Here is a 20,162-nt window from a genome sequence, read left to right on the forward strand (position 1 = left end):
TGAATCAACAACCATATCAATGGAGGAAAGGGAAGAGAGAGCAGAGAGCAGATGAGAAGTGCACTGGAAGTGCTGATGGACTGGAAGTCATGGAAAGGCCAAATGACAGGGCATGAGAGAGGAGGCTGACAGGCAATGTTGAACGAGACTGAATAATGGTTGAAGAGGGGGAACTCAGCAACAGAGAGATCAAAGAGAGCAGTGCTTGGTAAAACCAAGTCAAGTGAATGGCTCTTTTTGCAAGTGGGATAGTTGAACCAGGGCTGCAGGTTGAAGGGTGAGGAAACATGCATTTACGGGGGTTGGATGGGTTATCAACATGAAATTACTCAGGGATGAGAAGGATGCATATGGTGGATTGTGAGGAGAGGAAGAGAGAGAGCCAGGAATCATAGCCGGAGAAGAAGGCTGATGGGAAGGAGTTGGGTGAATGGTAGTTGATAGCAACGTGGACAGGAAAAGGAGAGAAGAGTTGGATGCCGTGCTGTCCAAAAGAGAAGAAAGGGTGGGAAGGGGGAAGAGGGAGGGGTTGGAAGCAGCAGGAATGGGAGGGAAGCCCGACAACTCCACCGTGGCCTGATGCAGGGCAGGAGATGTGAGAGGAGAGGCCTCCATAAGAGAGGGCAAGTTTCAGAGGCCAAGCCAAACGAAGGGATTCAGGTATCTGAGAGCCAGGAGCTGGAGGGAGCAAGATATGAAAAGGTCATGGATGACTGAGACCTTTTTAGAGATGGAGTGGGCATTCCAGAGACAGCAAGAGAAGAGAAGGCAGTGGGGAGGTGGCGGGAGATGAAATTCCTCTCTGGTCCAGTAACTTTCTGTAATCTACAGCAGCATCCCATTCCAAGTGGAAGACTTTCAGCGGGAGTGCTTATTCAAATGACAATTTAAAAATGTTTGAAAGACTGTTGGTTTGTCTGCTTAAATAACGAAGAGAGAGACGGTGGGTGAGGTAATACCTTTAGATATTAGACCAGCTTCTGTTGGTGAAAGAGACAAGCTTTCCCCTTCTTCAGGTCTGGGGAAGGTACTCAGAGTGTCACAACTAAATACAAGGATGGAACAGATAAGGAGTCAACTCATGTTGCAAGAGACCATTCAAGGTGAAGTGGGCAGTTAACACTTCTAAAATCCTAGGCCAAAGGTGTGTTAGTAGTTTACAGATTGTTGTAATGAGCCATAAATCCAGTATCTTTATTAATGCATCCGATGAAGTGAGCTGTAGCTCACGAAAGCTTATGCTCAAATAAATTTGTTAGTCTCTAAGGTGCGACAAATACTCCTTTTCTTTTTGCGAATACAAACTAACACGGCTGCTACTCTGAAACCTATCTTTATACACATTGTAAGGAGAGTGATCACTTTAGATAAACTATTACCAGCAGGAGAGTGGGGTGGGGGGAGAGAAAACCTTTTGAAGTGATAAACACCCATTTTTTCATGGTCTGTGTGTATAAAACATCCTCACTGCATTTTCCACTTTATGCATCCAGTGAAGTGAGCTGTAGCTCACGAAAGCTTATGCTCAAATAAATTTGTTAGTCTCTAAGGTGCCACAAGTACTCCTTATCTTTATTAAGTCTATGATTTTTGGTGTCTAGTGGAGTTGTGAATATAAGTTCCCAGGCTTGTTTTTTAAAGATGTTGTGCAGGTTACTTTTGAGGATGAGGACTGAGAGGTCAGATACAGAATAACCGTTTTGTGAAAATTGTTTGCCCACAGGTGATATGGTGTATATGTCTTTTATCATTTTTGTGGGTGAGTTCATTTGAGTGTAACGATTCTCTCGTTTCACCCATGTAGTTTTTGGGGGCATTTAGTGTACTGATTGAGGTACACCACATTTTGTGATGGGCATGTGTAGAACATATGGATCTTGAAAGGTGTGTTTGTTGGGGGGATATTGATCACTGAAGCAGTGCAGATATGTTTGCAGGTTTTGCATCTGTTGTTATGGCAGCAACTAGTCCTGCTTTAAGTTGGTGTGTATGTGTTAGTTCCTTATCTGATCCACCTTGTACTTATCTGTAACACTCTTGAGTACCTTTCCCAGACCTGAAGAAGAGCACTGTGTAAATACAAAAGCTTGTCTTTTTCACTAACAGAAGTTGTTCCAATAAAAGATATTACCTCACTCACCTTGTCTCTCTAATGTCCTGGGACCAACATGGCTGCCACAACACTCAGAAGCGGATTTACCATGAAACAAACCGTGCAGTGGCACGGGGCCCCCAATGACAGGGGGGCCCCAAAATGCAGGACAAATATCTGACAACCTGCCCCTGAGTCCCAGCCAGCAGTGCAGCAGGGCTCAGGCAGGCACTGCATGCCATGGCTGGTGGCCCCACGCCGCACACGGAAGTGGACGGCTGCTGGCACGTCTCTGTGCGCCCCTAGAGCGGGGAGGAGGTGGCTTCGTGCGCTACCCCCAGCCTGGGCAGCACACGGAGACCTGCTGCCCCCCTCCCTGCAAGAGGTGCGCAGAGACATGCCAGCAGCAGGGCCAAGGCGGTTCCTTGCCCGCTCTGCCTCCCTCCCTCCGTGCCGCTGCCCCCGCCCTGAGCGCCGACTCTGCAGCTCCCATTGGCCGCTCCCATCCTCCCTCCCACCCCACAACCTCCTGCCCCAGCCCAGAGCCTGCACCCCGCTCCCAAACTTTCTCCCAGAGCCCGCACCCCTCACCCTGGATCTCCTAGTTTCAGCCCCGGGGGGGGGGGGGGCTAGGACTTGGGGCACCGGGTTTCAGCTGTGGGGCCCTGTGGCCCCACAGAAAGGGCCCACAGACTCCTGGTTGAGAACTGCTGTTATACACATAGACATTATACAGACACATTATAGTATCTGAATTGGCATGAACCTGTTCAGCTCACATACTCTAAGTCAGTGGCTCTCAACCTTTCCAGACTACTGTACCCCTTCAGGAATCTGATTTGTCTTGTGTATTTCAAGTTTCACCTCACTTAAAAACAACTTGCTTAAAAAATCAGACATAAAAATACAAAAGTGTCATTGCACACTGTTATTGAAAAATTGCTGACCTTCTCATTTTTACCATATAATTATAAAATAAATCAATTGGACTATAAATATTGTACTTACATTTCAGTGTATAGTATACAGAGTAAAATAAGCAAGTCATTGTCTGTATGAAATTTTAGTTTGTACTGACTTTGCTAGTGCTTTTTATGTAGCCTATTGTAAACCTAGGTAAATATCTAGATGACTTGATGTACCGTTTGAAAGACCTCTACGTACTCTCTTGTTGAGAACCACTGTTCTAAGTTATGTAATTCTTAATGTATTAATGGTCTGTCTTGAACTTCTCGTACTGTAGGTGGTTAGGACTTGAAAAGTACCATATCTCACAGAAAGTAAACTTTGCTCACAGAAAACTTCCCCTAGATTTGGAATAAACATAACAGGGCTTGATATGCCAATAACAGGATTTGCTATATTAAATCAGACCAGTGGACCATGAAATCTGGTTATGTTGGATGTTTTGGGGAGAAAAGCACCAAATCTGTATAAAAGAAAACAAATTAGCAAAGATAAATGTATATTTAAAATTTCATTTTAATGGGAATATGTGTGATACTTTTGCAAACCAGAATCTCAGATGTGTTTTGTTGGTCAGGTACTGTATGTATATAGCAGGTGTGATTAAACAATTACCTGAAGACCCTTCCAGAATACTGACAGAAAGAGTCCTACAGCTCTAACCAGTGCACATTAATTAACTTACAAACTTGATTGCGTACTGTAACAGTGAGGTGAATTAGACAATGGAATGACTTGCCACCTTCAGTAAATACAGAATAAGAAACTTAAGAACATATTACTTGACACACCAGTGTCCACTATACTCCTTCCCAGTAGTGGTTTCAGTTTTACCAATTTGTTTATCACTCGCTAATGAGAGACTCTTATTTAATTCATGAACTTCCTGCCTCGCTAACGATTGTCAGGAAGAATTGTACATAGATATTTTAAATTATTTCTTCTAGGGAAGGGGAAGAATGGCTAAAAATGAGGAGTGTACTAAGGCAGAAGGTCCTGAAACCCAAGGATGTGGCTGTTTTCTCTGAAGGAGTCAATGAAGTCATCACAGATTTAATTAAGAGAATCAACACTCTCAGGAGTCAAGAGGAAGATAGGGAAACAGTGACCAATGTTAACAACCTTTTCTTCAAGTATTCCATGGAAGGTGAGACACAGACCACATAATATCTGGAAAGAAAATTAATGCTAAACCATGTGATTATAATTAGGCATTTTTATCATAAACTGCCACTGTCACACTCGAGCTAATTTAAAACAATTAGATGGCTTGATCCTACAAATGCTTCACTTAACTAGCGCCTACTTCAGCTAAAGAATCAGTAGCATTCTTTCATCAGAGTCAGAACTAATCCCATATCTGCCTTGTGTTAAGGGTCACTTGCTACTGAAGTTCCCGCCTACAAACAAAGTGTAAACCCAAGGTCCTAACCACTTGTAATCATCCAAAATACTAGGGTACTTTTCACAAGTGTAGGGGCATTAAGCTTCAATATACTTACCAAGTTCTAGGCCAAGGGGTCACATTTAGCCTCCCTAAATTCTGTCTTCAGTTTCAACAGGGAAAAGTATTTTTCTTCAGTGCCTACATCTGCCTAACTGTGGGGGTCTTACGCATTCTTCAGAAGCATCTGGCTACTGGTGGAGGCAAAGATACTTGACTAGATGGATCTCCTGTCCAATCAAATATAGCGATTCCTATGTTCTTATGTAACTGTTATGTAGCTTTTTTTTTGTGCATTTAAACATTTGTTTTATTCCTTTCCCAAATATCTGATTTTCAGCAGTGGTTGAATTATTAGTTTTTGTTTTAAAGTTTCATGTGGTTCTTTAACTGACACTGCATGAACTAGAGAGACAAGGGGAGTGCGGTAATATATTTTATTGGACGAACTTCTGTTGATGAGAGAGACAAACTTTTGAGCTTACACAGAGCTTTTCTTCAGATCTGGGAAACTTAAGAGTGTCACAGCTAAATACAAGATGGAACAGATTGTTTAGTGTAAGCAGTTAACATATATTTCCAGGGATCCTTCAAAGTGAAGTGACCCGTTGTCACCCCTCCAGTCATAGGAAGGAAAGGAAGTGGTGGTGGGGGGAAGCAACTAAGGAGGCATTGTTAGGGGTTATAGATTGTTGTAATAAGCCATAAATCCTGTGTCTCAATTCAATCCATGATTTTTAGTGTCTAGCAAAGTTATGAATTTAAGCTCCCAGGCTCATCTTTGGAAATGTTGTGCAGGTTCCCTTTGAGGTTGAAGACTGATAGGTTAGATATAGAGTGATCGCTTTGTGAAAAGTGTTCACCCACAGGAGATAGGGTGTTTTTGTCTTTTATCATTTTCCTGTGTGAGTTCATTGGAGAGTGTAATGATTGTCTGGTTTCACCCACATAGGTTCTGTTGGGGCATTGAGTGCACTGAATGAAGTACACCACATATTGTTGTAGGCATGAGTAGGACCCATGGATCTTGAAAGGTGTGTGTCGGGGATGTCAATCATTGTAGCAGTGGAGGTATATCTGCAGGTTTTGTATCTGTTGTTTGGGCAGGATCTGGTACTGCTTTGAAGTGGTGTGCCCCTGGCCTGTGAGAAGCTTGCTTCTGATGATGAGCTTGGAGAGGTTGTGGGATTGTTGGAAGGCCAGGAGAGGGGGTTCAGAAAATATTTCTTTCAGGATGGGGGTCCCCATTGAGTACGGGTTGTAGTTATTTGATGACACCCCGTATGAGTTCCAGTGTGGGGCGCTAGTGACAAGTAGGGGTGTGTGTCAGAGGTGGTTTTATTTCTGTATTGAAACAGGTTCTCTCAGGGTATTTGGGTGGCCTGTTCTATGATACAATCTTCTTTTCTGGTGGAGTGTCCTTGTTTGGTGAAGGCAGTTTTGAGTGTCCTGGACTTTCTCCTCAGAGCATATTCTGTGATATATGAGTGCCTGGTTGTAAGTAACAGATTTCTTGGTGTGTTTGGGGTGGTTACTGGATCTATGAAGGTAGGTGTGGTAATCCGTGGGTTTCTTGTATATAGTTGTCTGTAGGATTCCATTGTTGAAGCTGATTGTGGTATGAAGGAAATTGTTGCTTGTATGGGAATGTTCCAGAGAGAGTTTAATGGATAGGTGGTGATTGCTGAAGTTGTGGTGGAAGTCTATAAGGGAGTTTAAGTCGTTTGTCCAGAGAATGAATATATCATCTATGTATCTCAGATATATCATTGGTTTCATAGTTAATTTGTCCAGAAATAATTCTTCAAGGTGGCCCATGAAGAGGTAAAAGGAGATAAAAGAAATAACTTTAACATCTCCTTTATCATAGAAAGGACACATAAGGAGGTCATTTAGTCTACCCTCTGTTTTATAAGGGACTGTACTATCCCTAAACCATCCCAAGTAAGTGCTAGTCAAACTAATTAAGCATGTTTTTGCAGACTTGGTTCTGTTCCTTTACCTTTTAATTCTGTACCATAAATAACTCAAAGAAAATAAAAAGAATGAAGGGACTGTAAATTCTGTGACTTTTCTCCTTTTCAGGTGTGGCAACTATTCTGTATGAATCCCGATTGGGCTGCCTGGAAAACAACATCCCAGAGAAGACTGTGGAATACATTGAGGCTCTGGAATTGATGTTTAGCATGTTTAAGACAACTATGTATGCAGGGGCAATTCCCAAATGGCTTCGTCCATTTATTCCAAAACCTTGGAGAGAGTTCTGCAGATCCTGGGATGGACTCTTCAAATTCAGTAAGATTTAATAATAGAAAAGTTCAACTTTGTCTCTGTAGCTGCTGTCACTGTATTTGAATAGAGCTTGTTGCATTTGTACCCTAAAATTATAGTAAGAAACTGGGGAAGAGGAAGAAAGTAGGAATAAAGTACAGTGTGAAATATTAAGGGATTATTTAGAGAAACTAGATGAACATTTGGGCTACATAGCAGAAAGAACTTCTTGACAACGAGATCTACTAGAATGTGGTGCGGTAATCTTTTAAGAGGCGTAGTGGAAGCCGCACTGATTGGGACAATTGGAATTAAACTGAACAGAAAACTAGGAAAAGTATTCTAGGAAACAATCCTTTATTGGCCAAGTGGTGGACTGTGCGGCCCAACACTTCTTTTCCATCACTATCTTCTATGTTTCTGTGAAATCATGCTTATTATCTAGAGGTTAAAGATATTCGGACATCTGCTTTTTTGCTAAAGCTTATTTGTTTTGTTACCCCATTTACCCATCCACCTTGTTTGTCTGTCTTGTTCACCTGTTGCATTTCACAAGCCAAAGCTGAGCACGGGGGCCAAGGTTTTTCAGGAATTCTGGAGATATGTTGTCATAGCCCGCAGCTGTTCCACACTTGATGCTACCCAGTGTCTGTTCCAGCTTGGTTACAGTGAATGGTTCTGGGCAGCTTCTGATCTGGTGTACACATTTAAACATACGCCATTTGTTCCTCACTTGTCTTCACACCTGTTTCTCCAAAGGTGCTCTGGCCACTTTAAGTAGGTGTCCAGCTACCTGGTTGGGTGTCACTGAGGGTCGGCAGAGTGGAGGTGGCTGCTGCCCTGCTCCAAGGCTTCAGAGCAGACTCTAACACTTGCAGCTGGAGCGGGTAAAGCTCATCTTGTTGGTTGTCTCCTCCCATCTGGCTCGGTGAACAGAGTCCAACGATTCGATCAGATGGTCAGTGACATCTGGGTCACCAGATGCCTCATACTGCTCTAGCAAGGCAGCGCACTCTTCGTCGAGAGAGGGGATGTAGACAGGGTGGCAACCGCATGGGATAGCACCACAGAAGTGACAGTAGGTCTCATTTACCGAGATATGCTCGGCTGGTATTGTCACTACTCTCTTCTCCAGTGCTTCCCTGTATTTTTCCCTGTCTGCCTTTCAGAATCTCCACCACTTCTTTTTGGGACTCTTAACAACTGTGATCTGTAGCCTGATATGGATCAGCGATGGTCTGTGTTGGCTGCGTGGAAAGTTATCCAAGACTTGGCATGTTGCTGGCTGAGGATGGCCATGAACTGAACTGACCCAGCACAAGTCAGGAGAGTAGTCATGATCCCATCTAGAAGAATGGAACGTGCCTCACTGCTTAACATCATGGAGAAGGGCAAGGTTGTTTCGAGATGCCCAGTTTGCAAGTTGTTCACAGTTGGTGTCAACCTCCTTATATCCCCAGAGACAACAATGCGTTACCCCAGGTCTGTGTGCTTTTTCCAACTCTGTTCAACTTTTACATCAATGACCTGCCAACAATGGAGTCACGAAAGTTCATTTACGCAGATGACATCTGTTGCAGTACTCAAGCCTGGACATTTCACGAGCTTGATGCCACCTTAAACTGGGATATGATAAAGTTAGTTACTGTAAGACTGGGTGCCTCCAGCCAAGTGTCATAAAAACAGTTTCCAGTTTGTTCCATCTTCGCCACACCAGCACAACCCAAACACTGAATGTTTATCTGAATGGTCAGAAGGTGAAGCATGAAGTAGAACTGATCTATCTAGGTGTGACCTTAGACTGCACACTGAGTTACCATGCCCACCTGAAGAAGACAGCAGCTAAAGTTAAGACGCACAACAATCTTCTTAGCAAACTGGCAGGTTCTTCATGGGGTGCTCATGCTCCAACTTTGTGGATATCAGCCCTTGCCACCACCTATTCGGTGGTGGAGTACTGCACACCAGTTTGGAGTCGATCGTCACACACCAAACTGGTGGATCCGCAGTTACATGCCACCATGCATATCATCTCCGGCACCCTGCGTCTGACCCCACTCCCATGGCTTCCAGTTCTAAGCAATATTGCTCCGCATCATATCAGATGAGAGGTTGCCACTGGCAAGTTACTGGAGAAAGTACGCACCAATTCAAGCCTGCTGCTGCACAATGACCTTTTTAAACCACCAGCTGCATGTTTGTCATCACGTCGCCCATTATGGTCTCATTTTCCACGCCAGGATGTTAGGGCAGAAACACTCTGGCGAGAGGAATGGATATCTGTCATAATCCCCAACCAGTCCCTTGTCGCTGACCCCACAATTTGCCAGTGAGATAGCAAAGTTTACAGATGATACAAAATTACTCAAGATAGTTAAGTCCAAAGTTGACTGCAAAGAGTTACAAAGGGATCTCACAAAACTGGGTGACTGCACTGCAAAATGGCAGATGAAATTCAATGTTGATAAATGCAAAGTAATCTATATTGGAAAACATATTTCCAGCTATCCATACAAAATGATGGGGTCTAAATTAGCTGTTATCATTCAAGAAAGAGATCTGGGAGTCATCACGGATAGTTCTTTGAAAACATCCACTGAATGTGCACTGCGGGTCAAAAAAGCTAACAAAATGTTAGGAACCATTAGGAAAGGGATAGATAATAAGAGAGTAAATATCATAATGCCACTATATAAATCAATGGTACGCCCACATCTTGAATACTGTGTGCAGTTCTGGTCAACTCATCTCAAGAAAGACATTAGAAATGGAAAAGATACAGAGAAGGGAAACAAAAATGATTAATTTCAGAGTAACAGCCGTGTTAGTCTGTATTCGCAAAAAGAAAAGGAGGACTTGTGGCACCTTAGAGACTAACCAATTTATTAGAGCATAAGCTTTCGTGAGCTACAGCTCACTTCTTCAGATGCATATCGTGGAAACTGCAGCAGGCTTTATATATACACAGAGAATATGAAACAATACCTATTCCCACCCCACTGTCCTGCTGTGGGGTGGGAATAGGTATTGTTTCATATTCTCTGTGTATATATAAAGCCTGCTGCAGTTTCCACGATATGCATCTGAAGAAGTGAGCTGTAGCTCACGAAAGCTTATGCTCTAATAAATTGGTTAGTCTCTAAGGTGCCACAAGTCCTCCTTTTCTTTTTGAAAAATGATTAAGGGTATGGAACAGCTTCCATATGAGGAGAGATTTAAAGACATGGACTTTTCAGCTTGGAAAAGGAATGACTAAGTGCGGATATGATAGAGGTCTATAAAATCATGAATAAGGAAGTGTTATTTACTCCTTCACATAACACAAGAATCAGGGATCACCAATGAAATTAATAGGCTGAAGATTTAAAACAAACAAAAGGAAGTACTTCTTCACACAACGCACAGTCAACCTGTAGAACTGATTGCCAGGAGATGTTGTGAAGGCCAAAAGTATAACTGAGTTCAAAAAAGAATTAAATAAGTTCGTGGAGGATAGGTCCATCAAGGCTATTAGACAAAGTGGGCAGAGATGCAACTCTACACTCTGGATGTCCCTAAGCCTCTGACTGCCAGATGCTGGGACTCGATGCAGCAGATGGATCCCTTGATGATTATCCTGTTCTGTCCATTCCCTTGGAAACATCTGGTATTGGCCACTTTTGGAAGACAGGATATTGGGCTAGATACACCATTGGTCTACCCAATATGGCCTTCTTATGTTCTTACAGAAAAGTTTGAAAAATATTCCATTTGGAAACAATTTTGCCAATATGGTCTAGTAAGTCCCTTATTTTACATTACCAGTTCATTATTTATTTTAATCTGTTCTGTTGCTTGTTCCTCACTTGAAGTCAGAATCATCACTTGTCCAAAACCTATTCAATTTAATGGAAGCTTTTTCCCCATTGACTTCAGTGAGTTTTGGAACAGGAGCTCTGTAACAAAACCATCATCTCTTCAACTGACTGTGAACAAAATGAGGAATCAGCTCATGAACTCTTAAGAAATACTGAGTGTATTTCATGCAAACATACCTACTACTTAAAAAAATGAGGAAAGAAAAGTAAGGGAAAGTATGGCATATGGTTTAAAACATTCTATTTATAAGCATTTCAGTGGCCTATAATCACTCTGCGGAAGTGGAGTCCTGTTTTCATATTTCTCATTTAAAATTTGGGGGTATCAAAAACCCTCTAATCTTTTTACCCTGCAGAAGTGGTGCTAGGAAACATCTGCATATTACTTCATTCATATTGTAGCAGAATCTTCTTTTTCTACATTCCCCCAAATGTATACTTTTTGAGAGAAGTTTTGAGGTTCTTTCAGATTATTAACGATATAAATCTGTCATATGGCTGGAGCTGTATTGACCTATAGTAATTACTCCTGAGCGAAATTATGCACAAAAAAATTAAAAATTAGGCACCAAAAAATAAAATGTATTTAAAATAATATTTTAAAATTCTGAATGTAGGGGGCTCGGGGGGGGGTCTGGGTATGGGGAGATGGGGCTTGGTGGAGGGGGTCTGAGTGTGGGGAGCTTAGTGGGAGGGTCCAGTTACTGGGGGAGTGGGGTTTGATGAGGGGGATCCAGGTGCAGCTGGTTGGGGCTCAGTGTAGTGGGGGTCTGGGTGTGAGGGGCTCAGCAGAGAGGTCGAGGTGTAGGGGGCTAGGGCTTTTCAGGGTAAGGGTTCCATGGGCCTGCTTAACAGGGAAGCCCCAGATGCAGCCAAGGGGACGCCACATGCCGGACTCCTAATTCCCCTTGCAATTCCCCTATCCCCGTTCTTCTCCATCTCATCCCCCTACTTCAGCTGGACAGCTCTGTGGTTGCAGAAATGAGGGGCGGAGGGGCAGTGGCATGTACCCTGTGTGCTTCCCCCATGCCTCACCCCTGTTTGGGTGTGGGAAACCCTCCCTCAACTGCACTCATGGTCATCCCACTGCCCGTGAGGCTTCTCTTTGCTTCCCCTGACGTTTTCTGCAGGGAAGCACAGGCATTCTGCGAGGGGGGTAGTTCCCGCAGAATTTCCCCAGGGCTAAAATGAAAGATGTGCAAGATCTATCAGGAAATCAAGTCCATACCCCTACGCATATAAAATTATTCCCTATAATACATTTTTGATTGCTTTAAAGAATGCATTTGATGGGGCTTCTACCATTTCCCCTTGTGGAACACCCACCTCCAAAAACAAACAAACAAGCCCTTCCCCTGCAGACCTCTGATTAATATTAACAGCAACTGAACAACAACAGACTCCAATCTCTTTGTTTTCAGGTTTCTTTGTCACATTGTTTCGTTTTTGCAGTAGCACTTGCTGTGAAAAGGAATTAAAATATAGTTGGAGATTATGTGCTTTACCAAGGTCACCTGTTTGTTTGTGTGTGTGTTTGTCTGTGTGGTCTTCATGCAAGAATATGCCAATTATGGTTCTTTTTTCTATGAGGTCAGCATCTGACCAATCTGTGGGGTGGTTTAAGCATTGTGGTATGACCTCTTCTTTAGCATAACCCACCTCTACACTGGAGGTGCCATGTTTGTAATCACCGAAGTATAAATCGGAAAGAAGGGAGGAAAGAAAAGAAGGGCTGAACAATGATTAGGGGATTTTTTAAATTTTTTTTTTTTTTTGGTCATTTAAAAGGTCAAATCCACGTTGACAACAAGATAAAGGCTATTCAGTCCCAATTGGACCAAGGAGAAGAAGTAAAAGGTGGGCTACTCACCTATCTCCTAATGACTAAAGAGCTTACTGTGGAAGAGATCTATGCTAATATGACTGAAATGCTTCTGGCAGGAGTGGACACAGTAAGATTATTATATCATTTTCTGTTTGGACAATTTTATTGCTGTATAAATCCACTCCATTTGCAACCTTGGGCCAGTGCTGTGTAAGCGTTTTTGTGCATCATAAATTGCATGTATGAATCATGGAATCATAGTAGTAATGGAAAATATGTACTAGTTCATATAGTCCATCCACTGAAGCCAAAATATACTCTCTACAGTGCAATTTGATTTTGAACTTTGTAAGTGATGGGGCTTCCACCATTTTCTATAGGACACTACTTCACAGTCTAATAGAAATATATGTATTTGTTAGTTTTTCTTAAATTCCCTTTTCTAGTTTGGGGATGGAATAAATATTTAATGGCCCTTCAGAAAAAAGGAAATAGGCAACTCTATTGAGGGTCTCTCTTTAAAAAAATAGGTATATTTAGAACTTGCTAATAGATTTTGATATATGTACAATTAATCATTGAGAGACATTATAGATAAGATACGTGGCCTCTGTTAAAGTCCCTTTGTACCACTAGACTGATATCAAGGGGATCTTAGACCAGCCGTATGGGGATGATGTGAAGTCACAAGCATGGAGGAAGCCTGAACTCTGTGCCGTTTTTCTGCCAGCCCTGCTGGTATAGGGGGCATGATGGGGTGTGGTGGGGGCATTCGAAGGCAGGGGCGGGGCATGATGGAGCCTGGTTGGGGGGGCAGGCGGCGAGGCTAGAGTATGATACACATAATGCCTAAGGAACCATTCTTGACAGTCCATGTTAGAACATCCCTGTGGATTAGAGATTGGGGTGGCATAAAGGTGGTTTTAGAGCCACCTCTGCCTTCCCTGCCCCACAGCATGGGCTCAGCACAGCTGAGAATTGCATTCTAGGATTGGGTTCATCCACAGAGATATAAATGAGCCATGTGCTGGAGATTGTAATTAAACTTTTTGGATCAAGCCTAGAAGGGTTTGATGAAGATCTATAACCCTCTACAAGCTTGTTTGCCAGTAAGCTTGAAATAAAAATCCAGCTCATTTGTTGCTAATTGGATTCAGCTTTCTCTGGGTGTGAGAGCGGTCTGGAGGGATGATTGGGAAAAAAAGAAACTTTATTAGCCTCAGAACAAAAAGCATATGTAAGGGCTTATTTCTGTATTAGAATTACTTGGTTGGTTAAGTTTTCCAGAGGCTTATGAGCTTGGTGAGCTTTTTATTGTTTATTTAAATAAAACACAATTTATTCATCCCATTAGTTTTCCAGCCTTTCAAAGCCCTAATTTTCCACTTTTAGGCGGAGAGAGTTTTCATTAAACCAAAAGAGCAGTATACTAGTTCATGACAACAGAGTCTGTGTTTGCATTTATACAGCTTTCTCAACTAACAATGATTATTTTATGAGAAACATGTGCTTCTGGCTTCCCCCCTTCTGGTACATGATAGAAATGGAGGGAGCCCTGTTTCCCCAATGCTGGCGTTTCAGGTTTTGTTACATGATGGAAACTGAAAGAGCTCACAAGGATTATTAAAGATTTTGAATAAATTTCTAAAGCTGTTATTTGGCTTCCAAGCGTTTTGGCTGTTGTAGCACAGAGCCAGTTTTGAAGAGGATATGAAGGACCTGGGAACCTGAGAGGAGACACTGTTTATATCACAATAACTCTTGTGTGTAGTTTGGCACAACTGTCAGCCTCTTCAGAGAGGAGCAGCCCAGAACTGAGCTGTAGTGAAGGATGTTATAGGGACGGAAGGCTAAAAAGAGGATTCTTGGGCTATTTCTACCCTGAAATGTAAGCCCAGGGTTTGAATTCTGGCTCAAGCCTAATCTCCCTTCCATCTACACACAAATCGCACTAACCCAGGGCTCTGACCCAGGGGCACCCGCCCAGGGGTGGAGGGTCCGAGCCTGAGTCCAGCTGGGTCCGATGGTTCAAGCCCTATTGCTTTGCAGTGTAGATGCTGCCCCACTGACTTTATGCACAGGGAGTCCGCAAAAAGTATTACGCAATCCCACCAGCCAACTTTTTGCCCCTTGGACAGTCTTCTGGTGGCTGGTCAAGTTTTTCCACACTGCACTATGAACAAAGGGCAGAGTGTTCACATTTTGGGAGGGCGCAAGGAAGTCAGGGATATGTGTGATTGGTCTTGGGTTCACAGAATGCAGTGTAGACGCTGGAGCCCCAGGTTGAGACCCAGGTTTCAGCAATTCCTAACTTGGGGTTACAAATGAGTGTAGATGCACAAGCCCTAGGTAAACAAACCCATGGTCTGCTAACTCACGTTCTACTAACCCTGGGCTTACGTTGCAGAGTAGACACATTTGGGGACAGGATTTTCAGCATTGTGTCCTATTTTTGCAAATAAACACAAACTGAAAAGGTCACTATTATGTCAAACTTGCTCTCTGATTCCAATTTTGTAAAGTTATACCAACAGAAATATTTCCATAAATTTGTTTTTACCAGTATATTGTTGGCAACCCAAAAATTCCAACGTTGTTGTAGTGCATGAGAACCTGAAAGTAAAATTGATTGGTAACTAACTATACAAAAATGAAACTGAATAATCTGTTTTCATTATATAAACTGAGAAAAATGCAAACTCAAACCACATTATTTTTCAATGGTGAAAAATAAAGTAGAGATTAAATCTTCTTTCACTTTTAGTAATCGAAGATGTTATTTATAAAAAAGTAAACTGCCATGTTTGCCAAGGGACACTGAATCAGTCAGTCTTGGAGGTATTCTGTCTGTGGAGAGGAGTTCTGAGGGAAGCAGGTTCAAAAGAGGCTGCTGTACCTTCTTTTTGGATGTGGTAACATGTGGTCTCCGACACACACATGCACCTGCACCAACTTCAGTCATTTAGCTGGTGTAGAGAAGGATGGGGACATGGCTCCTGTTCTTGTGTCCTATCCCTGCCTTTGTGCGCTTATGCAGGGCAAGCCACATTTGGAATTTATGATTTTTAATATGCCAGTGTCTCCTTAAATGCCTAATTCTGAAACCTGTAATTCTGTACAGTCTTTCATGATCATTAGTATCATAAATGTGTGATTTGTTTTCTTTGAATATGTCATTTTAATGGAAACAGCTTATTCATGAAGAGAGTAAAAAGGTGAATTATGCTGGGTTGTTTTAAACTCTGATTTATACACACGCTCCCCTTAAGCATTGATAGGAAAACTTTCCATAGGAGGTAGAATTATGTCATATTGGTAGTTTCCAACTGCTGGAAAATGCATATTATGTTACAACATCACTTACTAAATGATGAGATATAATTCTAGAAATGGTAATATCAATGTTATCGTTACTAGGATTCTGTGAGGAGAATGCAATATGCTTACAGTGGGTGGAAATGGTCTGCATAGCATTCTATCATCCTGCAGAATATTTTTGTTGGGAGGAAAGGCACAGCAGTAATTGAGAACTAGCTAATAATTTCATCCATTCATGTTTATAGCTTTTGTATTACATATATCATTTTGTAGTTTACTTTTCTTGTTGCTTTTTGATCTTTCACTTGTAGAAATACAGAGGAGGGGTAGTTCTGGTGTGTTTTTCCAGGTGGAAAAGGGCTGAGGTAGAGGATGATGTAGACTGATTCCATGCCCTGAAACCCAGATGTTACTCATATCCTTTTGTTTTATAACTGTGTGTGTACATAGTGAATCCTTAGTTGAAAACTGCTTGTTTTTCCTGGCATTGAATTAAATATTTGTAGCTACTTTCATTATTTTTTTCTTTTTCCTGATGATGTTGGCGGTTTCTTTCTTAGACTTCTTTCACTTTGTCCTGGGCAACATACTTGTTGGCAAAGCATCCTGAAGTTCAGGAATCTGTGTATGAAGAGATAGTCAATAATCTGGGAAAAGATCAAGTTCCCACTTCAGATGATGTCCCCAAATTGCCGCTGATTAGAGGCCTGCTCAAAGAAACCCTGAGGTAAGTGAAACTTTTAATGATCAACATGCCGTTGTCTGCCAGTTTCTTTCTGGTTATAGTGACTCTTGTGTCCAAGCTAAAATATGTTTTCAGTTTCTGCTATTGGTGGTGGTGGCTGCTATTACTTTTATTCATTGTATCACCAGTATACTCAGTGCATTCTGAGCAATTTAATATCATACATAGCACCTATATAATACTTTATGTTTCCTAAGTGCTGTATAAATATTAACTAATTAATGCTCACAATGTTCCTGTAATAGATAATTAAGAGCTTGACTGTGCCGTTAGAGCACTGATCACTGTGAGGGACTGTGAAACCATACCACCTCAGCAGGAGTTCTGGAGAAGTTGTGCCTCAGGGAGTACAGGGAGAGTGTGCCCACTGCTACCATTCTTGAGGCCATGGACACATAGCCTACTTCTCCCTTTTAGGGGTGGCTAGCTCTGCTAGCCAGGAGCAGTACCTGTGCTCATGGAAGTAAAATGACAGAAGTATCATTATCCCTATTTCACAGATGGAGAAACTGAGGCATTGAGATTAATTTGTCATGTTACGGCTACCCATTATTTCACTTTTGTTTGCAATGTTGTTGAACCGTGTTGGTCCCAGAATATTAGCGAGACAAGGTGGGTGAGGTGATATCTTTTATTGGACCAGCTTCTGTTGGTGAAAAAGACAAGCTTTCAGACTTACGCAGAACTCTTCTTCAGGTCCGGAAAAGGTACTTTAGTCCAATAAAAGATATTACCTCACCCATCTTGTCTCTTATTATTTCTCTGGCAGAGCCAAAATTAGAACTAAAGAGATACTAGCAACTAGTCTTATAGAGACCAATAGACAGACCATGGCGCCCCACACTCTTTTGGTCCCCAAGAGAATCCATACTTGCTACAGTTCTTTTCACTCTGAGTATGTTAATGTGGTAGCTAAACTGGATCTTTTGTAAACCTTTGTAAATTTTATAAATTATAGATGCTGAATCCCTCATTAACATTTGTCTGTAGGTTATTCCCAGTATTGCCAGGAAATGGTAGAGTGACACAAGAAGACTTGGTTGTTGGAGGATACTTGATACCTAAAGGGGTGAGTTGTGTGATGGCCTTATGGAGGGAGACAGGGAACAGATTTTCTTCATAGAATCATAGAAATGTTGGACTGGAAAGGACTTCAAAAGGTCATCTTGTATCCCTGGCCCAATCTCCTATAGGGGTATCCCTACCATGCTGAGGCAGGATAAATATACCTAGACCAGTCCTGACAGATTTATGTCTTTATGTATGGAAAGTCTTCCATTAAGACAGAAGTACACTTGTGTGACTTTGCAAGATATCACCAAAGATGGAAGCACAGGAAAGAGGAATTTATAATAGTGTTCATTTATGTGAAAAAAAATAATTTTATCACTGACTATGTTTTTTACCTAAATCCTGATGGAAATGTGAGTGTTTTCCTTATTAGAAGGACTGGTTCTCACCCTCTGATGAGTCTTTCAGTTTTGGCTTTACTCTTCAGTACCTTAGAAACAAAGAGGGCTGTTGATAAATTTGTATTAGGTTGCTATGATTAGATTTCAAACTAGAGCACACATTTAATTATTTTTGTAAATTAGTGTAATTTGGGGTATCAAACTCATTCTATCGGTAGAGGTGAATTTTTGTTTTAATTATGGTCATAGCCAAGGTATAAAATTAGGACTACAAACTACTCTCAGTTCACAGTGGAACTCTCATTGATACCATTTGGAGACTTACACAAGATGAAGGGTAGAGTATGCTTTTATAAAGTAACTAAGCTTAGAAGGCCTGATTCTCATTTACGTTAAGGCTCCCTGACATTGCTATAGAAGAGTTAAGTGGCCTTTTAAATGGATGTAAGTGTAATTTGCTCCTTTAAAATCCTTTTACATTGTCAGAGCAAAGTAAAAGGGCCTTAGTGTAAAGAAACAGACCCTTGCGTTCTTAACATTCTTTATTATTTATCTATTGCATTCAGCATCTCTCTTGGTTAAATGATCACCTTTAATACTGCCACTATTTCTGATCTCTGTTTTCCTTTCTTCTACATTCTCATTTCTGTTTCTCTCCTTTTCCACTGTCTTGGCCTGAATCCACAAAGGGATTTAGGTGTTACCTGGAAAATCATCGGAATAACGAGAACCACATCACCTAGGCTCCCTATACAATGAATGGGGAGAGATAGGTGTCTAAGAATACAATCCACAAAAGTCAGCACACTAGGCAAGGAGCTAGCCTAAGCTAGCCAATGGGAAATTCTGACAAGAGTGGTATGTCCTAAGTTCCATCCATTTCTAGGAGATAGGCACCTAAATCTGGGCTGCAGGGAGGCACCTATCTCTGCTAGTGATCCACAACCAGGAATCATTCTGCTGCAGTCAGGCCTTAGTCATTTATTGTGAGAATGAGGGCATATCTTCATTAGCACCATGGCAGCGCTTTAACATGGCTTGTGTAGTCACAGCATAGCGCTGGGAGAGAGCTCTCCCAGTGCTATAAAAAAAATACCTTCACAAGGGGAATAGCTATTACACTGGCACTTTACTGCGCTGAAACTTGCAGTGCTCAGGGGTGTGTTTTTTCACACCCCTCAGTGAGAAAGTTGCAGCACTGTAAAGTGCCAGTGTAGACAAGTCCTGAGTTAGGCATCTGTCTCACTCCACACAAACAACTGGCAGAAGAGGAGAGTGTGGTGCCAACCTTATAACCCAATGGTTAGAGTACTCACTTGGGATATGGGAGACCCAGGTTCAATTCTCCCCTCTATCTGATACAGAGAAAGGAGGTGGGAAAGGTTCTCCCCTCAGGACAGTGCTCTAACCACTGAGTTATGGGTTATTTTGACGTGGGGCTCCCTCAGTCCCTCCTGTTCAAGCTGTTGTGCTTTAAATAAATAGTTCGTCAGTGTGCCAAAGAGAGTGAGAATAATTTTATAGCCTGGTGAGCTGAGCATCCACCTGGCAGGTGGGAGACCCATGGTCCAGTCCCCTTTGTGGATATGAGCCTTTGTGTCTGTCTCCTCCCGTCTCCATCTTGCATTTCTCTTCCTGACACAATTCCCAGTTTTGTACCTATGCCTTCCCCATCCCTTCTGCTCTAAAATAATCATCAGTTAAATAATTAATGCTGACCGTTACAATGTTGTAAATAGACTTTAATGTTAATCCATGAGTTAATGAGGGAGCTGGGGAACCCACATCCCTCAAAGTTATTGTTTCACAATGTCTGCAGACTCAAGAATTGCATTGATTTACACCTGGTTCGTGTTTGGAAAGTTATTTTCACAATCATGAGGTTAAAAAATTATTTTTTTTAAAAATGAAAGCTTAGATTTTGCAGAATCTGAGTATGGCATGTGGGCCACAACAATGCATCACACTGGGAGTGGGTTTGGCTCATGAGTCATGTGTTTGAAACCACTGGTTTAATTCTGATATATGTTTGCAAAATAGATCAGAATGTTTCGAAGGAGTGATGCAACTGCCTGTTGCGTCAACCCTTATGGCTAAATTCTGCACTTAGGTGTACACATGTGGCTTCTGTTCATTTCTGTTTTTATATTATAAATTGTGATGTATGTTCTTTGCCATGCTATCTCTTGTTGTGTCACCTCCTAAGGCCAAATTCCACTGTTACACTGGTGT

General features: G+C 41.9%; 1 protein-coding gene across 1 annotated transcript in view; it reads left to right on the forward strand.

Annotated features, from left to right (window-relative positions):
* Positions 1-20,162, forward strand: part of CYP27C1 (cytochrome P450 family 27 subfamily C member 1) — a 40,861-nt gene that overhangs the window by 11,638 nt on the left and 9,061 nt on the right. Inside the window, exons 3-7 of the mRNA XM_073304687.2 lie at positions 4,006-4,205; positions 6,588-6,797; positions 12,419-12,582; positions 16,334-16,500; positions 17,509-17,587. Coding sequence (XP_073160788.1) covers positions 4,006-4,205; positions 6,588-6,797; positions 12,419-12,582; positions 16,334-16,500; positions 17,509-17,587 — 820 coding nt within the window. The remainder of the gene's footprint in view (positions 1-4,005; positions 4,206-6,587; positions 6,798-12,418; positions 12,583-16,333; positions 16,501-17,508; positions 17,588-20,162) is intronic.

Source organism: Lepidochelys kempii, chromosome 11 (genome assembly GCF_965140285.1).
Source record: "Lepidochelys kempii isolate rLepKem1 chromosome 11, rLepKem1.hap1, whole genome shotgun sequence".
Classification (NCBI taxonomy): domain Eukaryota; kingdom Metazoa; phylum Chordata; order Testudines; family Cheloniidae; genus Lepidochelys; species Lepidochelys kempii.